Source organism: Strongylocentrotus purpuratus, unplaced genomic scaffold (genome assembly GCF_000002235.5).
Source record: "Strongylocentrotus purpuratus isolate Spur 01 unplaced genomic scaffold, Spur_5.0 spur5_scaffold_8, whole genome shotgun sequence".
Taxonomy (NCBI): domain Eukaryota; kingdom Metazoa; phylum Echinodermata; class Echinoidea; order Camarodonta; family Strongylocentrotidae; genus Strongylocentrotus; species Strongylocentrotus purpuratus.
The window spans coordinates 1,976,316-1,991,129 of NW_022145614.1; the positions used below are offsets into that span (position 1 = coordinate 1,976,316).

Sequence of the window (14,814 nt, forward strand, 5' to 3'; positions counted from 1 at the left end):
TGAATGTAGACTGGATTCCGAGTATTGTAGTTCATAAATATCAGGTTAATGGAATAACTCGTCACTATAAAGAAAAATCCATGAATTTGAATATGTTATCAAACCGGTCTAACGGCACGGGACAATAGGCTGTGTACCAGGCAGGAATTAATTCTTTGAAATGCTAGAGCGCCGTAACGGCAGCACAGCTAAAGCCGGGGTAATAATCTCCAAGTTTGGAAGCGCTTCGTGATTGTAATAAGCGATATATAAAAACTGAGTATTATTATTATTATTAATTAAATCTGCAACATGGTCTTGATCCCCGGGTCGTTCGATGCTGCATCTAGGAATTCATTGAGTGAGAGCCTATTATCACAATCCCTATCTACATTTCGGAATATCATCTCTAGTTTGTTCTCTGGTGTATCTTCTTCATACCGTGTGGCCTCGTCATTCATCTCACCGACCATCCTGTACAATGACTGCAAGAAAGCAACAAGATTAACATCAAATAATAAATAGCGAATGATGATTCTTTTGTGATTATTATGGCCATAAACATCACATCACATCACTACATATAGTGCGGAAGCGTTTATAATTATGTGAACGTGTGTATGTGGGGGGGGGGAGCAACAAATTTCTATAACTATTTCTATTGCTATGACTTTTGTCCAAAAAAAATCATTTGTTTGAAATATAATCCTCATAAATAATCATTTTAGATTTTTTCCCCTTTTCGGTATTGTTTGTTTGCTTTCATCTTCATCTTCTTTTCCTTCTTCTTCTTCTCTCTCCCTCTCTCTTACAATAAGTATGTAACTTATGGTGACATCATCACAAGTCGGGAGGTTTCAGGGAATTTCGCCTCCTTCCAACCTTGTATATACTTATTTCATTACGTTTGCATTAATTATTAGAAGGAAATGAATGTTTTTGTTTAGATCTTGAGTCTTGAATCTTGATTTGGGATGGGTCAAAAAACTTATTTGAAGCATAGCCTATATGCGTTGTATTGGAAACAGTAGTAAATTAATTTTGCAAATTGTATGAATTCTCTTGGCCTTGTTTTTTCAACCTCCGATTCTAATCTCATTTACCATGTATACTGTTCAAATTAAAGGTTATAGGTCCATGGTAAGATCATAGGCCTACATGTACGTGGCAGTTTCCCTCAGTTAAAATTATTAAGGTTTTTAACCACACCATTGTTCAATAGGTAGGACACAGACGACCGGGGTGGGGCATTAATAAGTATTAATGAATAAATGAGTTGCCCGATGTATTACCTGAAGTATTTCCAACATCTCTGGTCTGGAGATGTATCCATCCTTGTTAATATCATACATACTGAAGATCCAACTTAACTTCTGTTCAACCGTACCCCGAGCTAACACACTCATACCACACATGAACTCTCGGAAAGAGATCGTACCGTCTCCGTTACTGTCGAACGTACGATATACATGTTCGGTAAACTTCGTAGCATCACCAGTAGGGAAGTATTGGGCATACACCTTTTTGAAGTCCGATTTTGTGAGGTAATCCTTTGAGCTGGCTGTTAGGATATAAATACACAGTTGCATGAAGTGTGTACGAGAAAAGAGAGAGAGGGAGATGGGGGGAGGGAGAGAGAGAGATATAGAGAGAGAGGAGGGGGGGGGGAACAGTTGTTTTAGATAGATTATTCCCTTATATAATTAGATGAATGAGAATACATGATACCTTTCTCGCACCCTCCTACTAGTACTGAGTATGGCAGCTTAAAATTGCCGACGAGATGACAAGTTGATTTAGAACAAAAATACGAGATGACGATTTGTTGGAACTCGACAAGTCGCGGAGTCCGAATGCAGAATGCAGAAAAGAGGAAATCGACCTCCATTACCAGCGATTAACCTGAGCAACGTTCGTTCACTTTACAATAAAACGGATGAGATTTCGAGCTCAAACAAGTAATTTTCGAAATTCGAGTATTTTTTGCTTAACTGAATCATGGCTAAATCCTGACATAACTAACGAAAATATACTTGTTGAAGGTTTTTACGTTGCAATGTTTAAAGTGAATCGGTATCATTGCCTCAGATTCTGAAACAAAATCCTGGATTTAGCTCATGCTGCAATCATAATATAAAGCTTTAGGTCAGTCGGGAACCCCGTGACTTTTACAAGCCAATCGCCCGTCTGATTATCAAGATATTTATGATTGGAAATCAAAATTTCATTTTTTTTTTTTTCCTAACGGTTTTTATAACACTACAGTCTATTGGGGGAAATGGGTATTGTGAAACCGGTCACTCAAAGATGTTTGCTCTTTTGAGGCACTTCATGATCATTTTGAAGCGCAATTTGTTTAGGGCTTCGATATAACACCATATCACAGACACTGATAACACGTATAGGGCCATGCATCTCAGATTTAACATTGCTAAACGATGCCTTTAATAGAACAAGAAAAGACGCGGTGTTGGGCAGGGGCGTATCCAGAGGGGGGGGGGGGGCGAAGGCTAAGTAATTTCTCACGAATTGCGCCCCTCCCTCGCCGCCGGCTGGATCGATCCGCCCCGGGTGGTGGGATATGTCTTTACGTAAGTAAAATATGTTGTACGAACTTCACTGTCAAATACTCTACATGCAACGAAAAGATCTGGAAATGTTATGTGTGTCGTAACGCCCATTTACTTGCCCCGAGAATTTAACCAAGTTCTTTTATTTCAGGTCTACATCGCTCCCGATGCTAATAAAAAAATGAAGAACCACAGCTTGTTCAAGATAAAGTGAAAGAAATAGAAGCCAAATCCCCTGACTCCCCCAAAATCGTAACTTGGGGGTTTTAATCATTGTAGACTAGAGAATACGATGCCTAACTACTGCCAAGTCTGTATCAGGACAATTGCCCCCTGGACAATCATCCCGGAAAATTACCCTCCGATGATAATTACCCCCGTGGAACATTACCACCCCGGACAATTACCCCCCATCCCTGAACATTACCTCCTAGGACAATTACCCGCCCCCGGAAAATTACAACAATTATACATTTCTACTTTTTAGACTATGTTGAAAAGTAGAAAATTGAAATAATAATTACTAATTTGAGGAGGAAAAGCTGATTCAATTGGAGCTTTAGATTACTCTGAACTGCTATGGGTTCCCAGTTCTAACAACACGTTATTATCGTCTTTACTTGTCCGGAATTATCTCTTCATCTCGTCGACACTTTTAAGCATTCATATAGGTTAGCATTGCTAAATCGAAAGTCATTTATGGAATAAGACTGCCCCCCCCCCCCTTCGATAGCTAGACACATGCTGCACCAATGTTTCTGTTGTTTGGGTGATAATAGAACAAAGTGATGATATTTTTGCTTGTAATCCTTTAAGATACCATTTTTCATGTTAGTCAAAATTATGCCAACGTATGGACAGCTTCACGAGTCTTTCAAAATTAATGTCCTAGGCTCGTAACAATTTTGTACCAACTTCAAAATCGGATAGAAACTGGACAAAATTATTAAGAGGGATTATATTCTTTCTCATGCTTGGTCTTTTGTACCAATTGAATAACCATTTAGTACAAAAATCGGATAGCTAAAACTTGACAAATTATAAGGAAGGAATCTTTCTCTTTCTGCGTGGTCGTGTCAGGGTCCCTAATGGACGGCTGTACTAATGTACTAATTAAACAACCCGTGGTTCGATAAACTTCATCTGTTGAATGCTAATTATTCTATATGAAATAATGTTTACCTTTTTTGAAATCGGCATACCATTGTTGAAGCTCTTCTTCTGTAAACTCCGTTTGTTTGCATAAATCGGAGAGAGTCTCTGGTTTTAAGTCGTTGCTCGGTTTGTTACCCATGTCCTGTGTTACTGTTCCTCTTCTCGCTGTTGTTGTTGTTGGTAGCGTGGTGGTGTTGGTGTTGGTGGTGGTGGTGGTGGTGGTATTGATGGTGGTAGAGGTGGTGATACTGTAATGTTCTCTCTCTTTATCTCTCGATGATAACGATTGTCGGCCACGTACATAAAATGTCTTCCTGTAGGATTTAAGATACGAAATATAAATGAAGAGCATTTTTTATGGATTCGAAAGTTGCCATTATTTAATCCCGTTCAAATTCCATGATTCAAGATATGTGGCTTACCTAATAAACTAACTGAATAACTACTTGAAATACATGAACACTATATTACTAATAGACAACTGAAATCAAGGAATGTTTTTTTGTTATTATATAGTTTTCCTTTGTCCAGGCTACGATGAAGAATCAAACATCAAGACTGCGTCTTACACTCTTAATGTCAGCGAGTAAATTGTGCCGAGTAAAACAAGTTGAGTAACAAAATGAGCAATTCAGTACTCAAGCTGGAGTAAGACCTTGATTTTAGTGGTACTCGTCACCCGAGTAATTTGTTACCTTCGATAAAGAGTAAATCAATGACTCAACATCGAGTACGAATTTCGTTTGTATCAATTTTGAGTAAACTACGGTTGGGTATTACGCTGCGGCAGGTGATAAATAAATCAACATTGATCTCTTACCCGAATTTACCTCGGGTGCGAGTGAAAGTTGGATCGATGGAAAGTGCAACTAGCTGTCAATATGCATGTGACACCTGTTCTACACAATTTTACATAATAGCAGCTGTATGTTCCTTTGTCTACCTAAGGAACTGGATATTTTGTACTCTTTCATTGTCCGTCATGTGCATGTCTCGTGCATGCATGTGCGCGTGCAGAAAGATGCGAAAGAACTGAGATACACTCTTAGAAAAAAGGGTGCAAAAAGGGTGCAAAATAAGAGTTTGCACCCTTTACATAAAAATGAACCCTATTGAAGGAAAAGGGGTTAAAAAAAGGGTGCAATATAAGATTTTGCACCCTTCCCACAAAAATGAACCCTATCGACCAAAAGAGGGTGCAAAATAAAAGTTTGCATATTGCATGCATATTCATGATTACTTTCCACGTGTTCACATAAAAATACATTTATCATGATTTGTTAAGCAAATTATGACAATGCACATCAATTTTTTGATTTTGTATTTTCCTTTGGCAATCATTAACCAATATATTATTTTGTCTGATCATGTTACAATTACATTCACGTTTTAGCAATAGATATATTGATTATATGATTACTAACCAAGAAACATCATGCATGTTTAATATGTATTTGTGTACGAGCAAATTTTACCAGTATTCCTCGATGATGGGTGCAGGATTGCACCTTGCAGGATTGAACCCCTAAAGGTACTGCTATTGCATCGGTTTGCACCCCTAATGGAGTAAAAACATGTACTTAACTTAGTACATGTTTTTACTCAATATTGATTGAGCAACTAAGCGTTACCCAGAAAACATACTCAATATTAGAGCAAAAAAATCGCTCAAACAATTTGAGTCAAAACATGTACTCGTTAATTTAGTAAAATTTGGCTCAACTCATGAGCAGTTTCTTACTCGACATGAGTTGATTACGTTTCTACCCAGTACTGAGTAAAAAAGGAAACCGCTAAACAAAGAGTAAATATTAAGTAAAGGTTGACTCATTCAAACTGAGTAGAGATTTAGTCTTTTATTGAGTAATATTTTTACTCAACAGATGGGTAGATTTGTTACTCAACACATGCTGAGTAAAGTTTACTCAAAAGTCGGGTGGTTTCCTTTTGACCACCCAAAAGAGTAACATTTTGACTCAAATTGAGCAGTTTTTTTTTTTAGAGTGTATGACTCTGCAAGAGAGCATTTAAACTGACAAAGCTGAGTAAGATCACTAGAAGAGTATATATGGGGCGGAACCAAGACTGCTAGAAAGGGTGCGGGCTGATTCGTAGATTTGACCCCCCCCCCCCCCCTTCCCCTCCCTCCGGTAGGAGAATTGGTTATTGATGTTCTTATTCTCCTTCTTTTTCTTCTTCATCTTCTTCCTCTTCTCCCCCTCCTTCTCCTCAGCATCTTCTTCTTCTTCTTCTTCTCGTCGTCGTCGTCCACTTCTTAATTTTCCTCCGTCTTCTTTTTCTCTCTTTTCTTTTCCTTAAAGGCATCGTTTAACAATGTTAAATCTGAGATGCACGCGGCCCTACGTGTTATCAGTGTCTGTGATATGGTGTAATATTGAAGCCTTTAAAAAATCGTGCTTCAAAATGATCAAGAAGTGCCTCAAAAATATATAAATCTTTGAGTGACCGGTTTTACTATACTCTTTTTTTTTACCAATAGACTGTAGTGTAATGAAAACCGTTAGGGAAACGCAAAATTTGGTTTCAATTTCCAATCAGACAGGCGATCGGCTTGTAAAAGTCATAGGGTTCCTGACTGACATAAAGGTTTATAATTATCATTGCAGCATGAGCTAAATCCAGGATTTTGTTTCAGAATCTGAGACAAAGTTACCGGATCCCTTTAAGGAGGTGGGTGGCAACAGACCCCCCCCCCCCGGCCCCCTCCCCCCGAGCCACAAATCAGAAGGCAGACAGGACCTTGGGGCGTATTAGATTAACATCTAATACATATCTTATCATGCAAACAAGTGCAAATAATGAATACCATCAGAATGAATATTATCAATATCGCATTTATCATGTTATTCTGGTTTCCGGCTCTTGACTGTATCCTGTTTATTTAAAGTTTCGTTCAAATAATAATTGTGCACAAACCTTAAGGGTTGTGAGTGAGAGAATATGCGGGGACTTTGTTTTGTTTACATGAAATTGAAGCACTTCACAAGACATGTGCATGAAATTGGTTACCATTGCGAAAATAGACCCTTGATCCGTGCGACCGTTCACTCATTTTATCTATAGTTTTTATTCCGAAGAATGTGAAATACCTATGTATTCCTAAATCATTATCTCTCTAATCTTGTTCTGTTCTGCACAATATTGCTGTCAGTTCCAAACCTTTGAACTGTATATCTCTCCATTTTAACAAGGTTTCTAACGGTTTACAAGATTACAAAGGTTCAGGTTATTTTCCCCTTGGTTTTGAACCCCATGCACGTCTATATTCGCAGATAATAACTTTTCTCATGATCTATTGCGAACCATTGTCAAACAAGCCTAGCTTGGCGGCGGTTTCTGACTCAGTTATTGTTGAAACCGCTTTGAAGTCCGGTATGAATACCATACAATCTCTGTGTGGGGGTATATACACATTGCATTGAAATCAGTAACTTATGATTTGATGATTGTCGCGAACAGGAAAAAATTCATTTCATTTGCCGTGTATATATAGGGTCTCATTATAGCGTTTAAATTTGGTTAAATGTTCATCTTACTCATGCTGAGTGGTTGCAATAAGAGTGTTATGAACCATTGAGAATAACATAGCATTATGAAAGGGACATGGAATGCCTTGAACACTAAATATAATGCAAAAATGATATTCACATGCAGGCAGGTGACGAGGGCATTGATAACCCATGGGTTGAGATAACACCTTACAAAATACGTTATAAAAAAATATATTAACCCATCATCTTTCTCTCTCTCTCTCTCTCTCTCTCTCTCTCTTTCTCTCTCTCTCTTCCTCTTCTCTGCCACCCTCTCTATATATCTGTGTGTGCGATGTATCAACTCTTGATAATAAATATTGTCTTACCTTGTAAATAGATCACTCTTCTCAGCGATGTCTAATTCTCGTACAATCCAGAATACACCCCTTTATCATTTGCTGGTAATGTTATGACAAGGGATCGATCCGGATCGTGCACAATGGTTCTATAATCGTATCGAGACTAGTCACTATTTCTATGCCACGCGCGTTGAATGGGTGTATGTACAGTAGCATGAGAGGGCACGGGGGATGTGCCTCCAACTCTTCAAATGGAAATATAGGGAACATAATTATAGCTAGATAGATAGATGGATGGAAAGATGGATGGATAGATAGATGGGTGGATAGATAGACAGATAGAAATAGAGAAATAGTGAGAGAGAGAGAGAGAGAGAGAGAGAGAGAGAAGGGAGGGGAGAGATAAATAGAGAGAGAGAAAATTGAAAAAGGGAAAGGGCATCTCCAAAAAAAAGGTAAAATTAAAGTTAATTTTTACATGTTTTTTCCCCAGGGGAAAATTGACATGACCCTTCCTCGCACCCTACCTTACCCACCTTGTAGTCCATTCTAATAAGACCCATCCAGTCTAATAAGTCTAATAAGTGCCCCTCTCCTGATCGCACTTAATTGCGCTGCTACGCCACATTGTGGAAAGTGAAGCCCCCTGGTTCATTTTAAAATATGGAGTGTTCAGAAATGGAGCAAGACTGTCTGTAAACAAGACTGCAGCAGACTGAAGCAGATGGGTCTCTTAGTCTATGATTGTAGACGTAAATAGTATCATTTCTAATTCGTAAAGTTGCAGTTCGTAAGTATTACATCGAAGCACTAGCGTACTGCTATGGGAGGCAGGGGGATTGGGGGCTACTGCCTCCAGCCCCATCCCTAAAGAAGAGAGAGAGAGAGAGAGAGAGAGAAAGAAAGATCCAGACCCAAAGTGAAGTGAAGAAAATCGAGGCCAACAAAAAGAAAGAAAGAAAAACAAAATCCCCATTTAATGGAGCTCTAAAGAGGAAAATGCAAAGTCTTTTCTTTTGTAGGGGAAGCAGAGAACGCCCCCCCCCCCCAGATTCAAGGGATTGATAATATGTATTGCGTTTGTGGACATTCAGATAATACTGGCTCAGCCCCCTTAATGTTTTCGCTCTTTCGCCACTGAATTGGCGGAGTGGCTCAAAGTGGTACAGGATTCTTTTGAAAACTGGAAAGCAAATATAACAATACATTCTCTTCGTTTCAGTGGATACCGGCGCTATATAAATAACCATATTACTATTATTAAAATGGTCTTTGAACAAGACTCCGTTTGTGGATATTTCCCGCGCAATAATTTCTATTGTTCAGATGTGTGGAAAATACGTGTTAATTTGTAAGGAATAAATCCATATGCACCAATTGTATTGATAACAATGCATCATGCTGCACAGTGCGGCTCAGCAACCTTGGACATACAATGATATTCTCTAGACAAATACAATGCTTTATTTACTGCCAGAATAGAACCTTTTGCTCTATTAATTCAATATATACGCCTCTTCTACAAAGTTAATTTACAGATCAAGTAAATTGAGGAGGAGAAATCATAATAAAATAAGATAATGTAATCATGATGATTTTAATAAAAGCAATCTTGCAGCCTTAGAATTTTGCCTGACAAATTTCCCACAATCAAACGTGATTATAATTATAAACTTAAATTGATTAACAACAATTATTTCGAAATGATGTGGTGCAAAGACAATTATTACATCTTTGTAAGCATCTTAGACGTAACAGGTGGAGGGATGGGGCTGCAGAGTACCCCACCCTTGTATTGCGTTAACCTTCACCATGGAGTTAGTGCCTGCATGCCTATATATGCATGTAAGACTATATTGCTTTTTGTTTAATTATGAATGGTTCGACTTTGGACCCTACACACTGTCTCAAATACTAGAATTAGCACGTTTCGGATGCAATATTGAACAGGGAGCACTACTTGCTGGTGCACTACAAAACAGGTTGCTACGGTGGAATATTGAACCAAACCCAAACTTTTAAAATCTAGGCTATTATCATTAAACTATTTATTTTGTTTTGCCAAACTTGTGATTGTGTAACATAATGAAGTTCTTTGCATTTCCTACTGTCCGTCTATGTTTATGTCGTTTTGAACGATAAACCCATCAGATTCGAATGCATCAATGACCATTGGAGCATCAATGTTTAATGTTTAAAGTATTACCATCACTTTTTTTTGCTAGTGTTAGCCTATAAAATGATTCTATATGATTGAATAATCATCCTCACACACAAATGCTCAAGAAATAAAAATGCTACTAAAATTAGCTAGTGTTTGAAAATAACTAACGTTTACTCCAGCCTGCTATACTCTGTACTGTTTAGTCGGTTTTTGTTAATACTTTCTTTTTAGAACGCTACGTATTTAATGGATACACGAAGATAATTATGTACATATTATATCCTTGTTGACATATGGGATGACTCTCACCATGACCAAAAGATTAGTTAATGCATTAAAAATCTCAAATTAACACGTGTGATTGAAAACGATGATCGTCTGTAAAGCTTATACTTCTATGACGACAGTTGTAAACTGTGATGCGGCTGATACCTACACTAAGCACGGATCAAGGTTTGTTATCTATTGTATAACCAACAAATCGTAAACCTTATATAGTTACCTAACATTCGAGTGCACACATTTAATTTCAATACCAAGTGAATCATTCAAATTCAAATGTTCGAATGATATTTATGGATACGAGAAGCATAAAACTGCAGTTCATTAACCGTACAATCAATGGAGACAACCGCAATCGTAAGTCAAACGCCCTCTTTCTAAAAAAAAATCACTCCACTCGAATGCGTATTAGAAGATTTGTCATTAAAGTTCATGTTTAAATCTTATTTGTTTAAGGTGTTATCTCAACACATGGGTTATCAATGGCCCCGTCCCCTGCCTGCGAATATCTCGTCTCCTTCATGTTACCATTCACAGAGTACACAGCAGATGGTTTAGAAGCCCCATCCTGGATTATCTTCTCTTCATCATCTTCTACCTCGCCTCCTCCTCCTAGGACATCATCACAGCGTGACTTACACAGCAGGTAACGTATGACTGAGTAGATGATCACGGCGACGATGCCTTCGATGAGGGTGACGAGCACGTTGACGAGCATGACACGGGCGATGAGATCGGCTTCGGGTTGAGGATAGAAGAGACCGATGATGGTACGACCAAGGAGAGCGTTCTGGATTCCGGTCTCCAAGGCGATGGTGATGGAGGTACGAATGTCCCGAGCGAAGATACGGGCGAAGGACAGGCCGAAGAACGCTCCAAATGCCGGTGTGATGAGAGATACTGCCCAAATCTGACGCGATGACAAGAAAGAAAGAAAACTGTTTCTATGTCTAAAAGGCACATTTCGTTTTTCATTCTTGCAAGATTTAATTAACAAATCCTACACCAATGGCTGTCTTCCAATAGAAAGATATCAGTCTTGTGTCAATGATAAATCCCATCACGTAAAATTGAAAGAAAAAAAGAAGAGGCATAATATAGAATACAACAGTAAATTTTCAATACTTCAACTTCCATTCGATGCAACTTATCCAATACAATTAGGTATAAGGAGGAAGACTGAAATTTCATTTTTCTGTGCATATCAGAGTATAGGTCTAAGAATCTTGACAGTTCTGTTTCTTTTTGTCTCTAAATTATGTTGCACTGCTATCGTATACTAAAGCATGAAGATGCTTTTCCGATTTATAATGTGGCGACAAGGAAAAACTATAGGTCCTTGGATTTTCTATTCTATCGATAGAGATTGATTTTTTTTCAACAAGCTAAACAATGAAGAAAAAGTGATCAAATTTTAGATTCGGCGACGAAGCTCGGAAAGGTTCAAATTTGCCAACTAAAATGTTTAATCTTTGTGTCAAGCCCCTCCTTACCACCCGTTCCCATTTTTGAGAGGCGCGACGAATAAACCCTGATACTATCACCTGTAAAGCGACTTACTTGTTTCATTGATCTATTGTCAGGTCAGGCGCGTACGCAGGGGAGGGGGGGGGGGGGGTTGGGGGTTGAACCCCCCTTCAGATTTTGTTATGTATATATTTTCGACCAACCCCTCCCCCTTTGTTATTTTTTTAAAATTTTTAATTATGCCAATAGCTGACCTAAAAAAGGTGACCTTACCCCCCCCCCCTCCCCTCCCCAACGGAGCTAAATGTCAAATGTTCAAATTTCGAGACCAAAAAGAAAAAAAATATCCTCTTACCCCTCCCCCCCCCCTTATTCACTATTCAGCGGCTAAGCGGCTGGTTGCGATTTTTTGGGACCCCCCCCCCCAAAAAAAAAAGTGTCCTCCCCCCCCCCCCCCCCCCCCGCTTATTCAGCGGCTGGCTGAGTCGTTGCGAAATTTTCGGACCGATTTAAAAAATATATAACCCCCCCCCCCCTTGAAAAAATCCTGCGTACGCTACTGTGTCAGGTGACTCATGTCAGTTGGGTGTCGGTCTCATTAGTGAGACTTTGCCTTGAGTATTACCCATCGTTCTCAGCTAGTCATACAATAATGACATTCGCGAAAGCATATTATTATGACAATTTATTTCAATTGTCTTTATGGATTCCAACAGGTTCTCATTTATCCCCTCAGTATAGCCCTTAATTTATATATGATCCTTACCAAAAAAAAAAAGGGGGGGAAAGATCTTAATAGTGTATTGTACATACCTTAACCGATGCAGTAGTGAAGGCATAGAGATCGGCTGGGACAGCTAGTGAAATACCAATGATGATCAGCAGTGTACCAACAGGCTTCATAATTTTACTGCAGAATGTTTTGAACCTGAAAAAAAAATAGAATGGGGAGACGGGGACAAAATCAGTTTGAGACACGTCATTTACTGTCTTTCACAGTTTCATAACATACTCTATTCATTTTCCTTTTTACATGTGTTAATGTTGATAATAATTAAAACAAATAAAATTTGAAATGGATAACACCACATCGCAATGTTTTTCTATGCGTACATTTGTGTCCAAAATGTTCGTTATTATCCATCTCAGAAAACTTGTATGTGATAGTTTGTTTGTACCTATTTTTTTCCTCAAAGTCGATAGACAGAACCACGATCAAACGCTTACATTGCTAATGATGATAAAATTCAAAGAGTGAACATGATTCAAGTAGACATACTTGGGGAATTTATGTGACAATCCTATGCCGATGAAGCACGGAACGACGAGCAGTGCTAGCTGCTGAGCCATCTCACCGTACGGTGTTTCCAATCTGGCGTTGTCTTCGGCGAAAGGTGTGGCGTAGATGAACAGATTGAGAGGCATCATTCCCAGGGCGATGATGGATGAAAAGAACGTCATCGTCAAGCTTAGGACGAAGTCGACATCGAGAAGGACACTGAATACGTTGCTGAGCCAGCCACCGGGGCAGGTGCCGATAATGACGATGCCGAGAGCCGTAGTTGGATCGTCAGCTGGAGTGACATGATCGTAATGACTTTTATTAGATCATTTATCTAGGTAATTAACATAATGGTTCCACCAACAAAATTTTCCAAAACCTTATATCTTGCCGCAAAATAGATGAGTGTTGATAAACTTAATCAATGATAATGTATGAAAAGCTAGAATATATTCCTACCATTGTTTGTGTGCCTTATGAAGTAGGTTGATTTCTTATGATGTTACTGTTCTTTTGAATGTTTGTATTTTTTATTTTTCGTGCATTGGACAAAACGTTTCCGTTATATGGACAATTAATACATTCAATTCAATTCAAGTTAACAGTAATACAACTAGGCCTTTAATATCCGTGTCTATCTTATGGTGGAAGGTATGGCGATGCATTTTTTCGTTATTATTGATTATTCAAAACTTTCTATTATGATATACACCAACTCTTCTCTAATTTCGTTTAAAACCTAAAATAATATCAAGGTTTTGAAGTTGTAATTGAACCTACTTTGTTTGGTATTCTAAGACTATAGCTCAGTACCATGCTCCTATTTGGGAAATTTATGCTAGTAATCCGATATAACAACCAGATAGTTTCAGCACTAACCTGCAGCCACCTTAGCGATGTAAAATGTCAAGGCAGGCATAATGATGAACTGGCAGAAGATACCGATGAGCACACCCCATGGTCTCCTTACCCTCGCCCAGATGACCTGCATGTCCATGGTACCTCCCATGGACAGATAGCTCAAGACAATCCATACCATCAACACGTATATGTAGATGGTCTGCAGGATGGATGGGATACGCTTGACCGCAATGGTTTGAGAACCCACCATGAGGACATCTTCAGAGGTATCTGCTATGAACTTGACCTGAAGCTTGCTGATGGATATCAGTTTGGCATGGAGCGTCACAGTCAGGTTTGTAGGGAAGTCATCTTCGGTGGTCACCGGGAAGGATTCATCAACCACCAGTTCAAAGTTGGCTTGATTCTCGGTATCGAAGGTGATGATACCTCTAGTTGTGACGGCTACGACCGATATGGTCACATTGATTTCATCACCTTCAAAGACGTAGTATGTGTCGAGAGGACAGGATACATTGGCTGCACTCGTAAGACCGCACTCACCTCGGACAGACGTCCAAGTTTGGACAAAGGTTACCAAAATTATGATGAATGTAACCGACTTCATGCTTGTTCTTAAGGATATTCTACTTTTTAATAGTAACTTCTAACAAATATCCGTCTTGACTGGTGATGAGTATGTTGGAAGACGTTCATTAGAATGTTACTACACCTTCCTATAATGTCAACCTTTTCTCATATAAACTTGATAACAAGTAACGACGGCCACAAGGAGCAACGATATTCCTTTGCGAAAAGAAATGAAAATTCAAGTTCAGAATGTTGTCGATTACTATTACGATTCCTTCTTCAATTACAAATTATGAAAACAATTTTCGCTTGATAAGTTTTCGAATTAAATGCCAAGGCTTGAGGGGTCTGCAGAGTCAATGAATGGTTTCGTCATTACCGCGTCTCTCTCTTTTATTCCAAAATTCTACGACAATACTTATATTTGAATTTGTTTACCAAGTAGGAGTATTTATAGGGCCAAATTTTGCATTTTTATGATATGTGCTTAGGGTATTTCATCGTCGATATTGTTCATGGTGTACCGAATTAATCGTTTGGATGGATAACTACAGGCGGGGCAAAGTGTGACGAAATGGTCGCCATGCAACCAGACATAGGGAACCCACTAATAATATACAAATAATACACA

The 14,814-nt window shown here is 38.7% G+C and overlaps 2 protein-coding genes across 2 annotated transcripts; both read right to left on the bottom strand.

Moving 5' to 3' along the window:
- Nucleotides 1-213: 213 nt before the first annotated feature.
- Nucleotides 214-7,768, bottom strand: LOC100891730 (neurocalcin homolog). The gene is made up of 4 exons (XM_003723516.3): nucleotides 7,585-7,768; nucleotides 3,732-4,018; nucleotides 1,272-1,540; nucleotides 214-464 (listed from the first exon to the last, which is right to left on the bottom strand). The coding sequence occupies exons 2-4, from the start codon at nucleotides 3,841-3,843 to the stop codon at nucleotides 279-281; spliced, it is 567 nt and encodes a 188-aa protein (XP_003723564.2). The 5' UTR covers nucleotides 3,844-4,018; nucleotides 7,585-7,768; the 3' UTR covers nucleotides 214-278.
- Nucleotides 7,769-10,454: 2,686 nt separating this feature from the next.
- Nucleotides 10,455-14,220, bottom strand: LOC100893612 (ileal sodium/bile acid cotransporter-like). The gene is made up of 4 exons (XM_030975550.1): nucleotides 13,632-14,220; nucleotides 12,750-13,044; nucleotides 12,284-12,398; nucleotides 10,455-10,913 (listed from the first exon to the last, which is right to left on the bottom strand). Exons 1-4 carry the CDS (start codon nucleotides 14,218-14,220, stop codon nucleotides 10,455-10,457), a joined length of 1,458 nt encoding a protein of 485 aa, XP_030831410.1.
- Nucleotides 14,221-14,814: the final 594 nt, after the last annotated feature.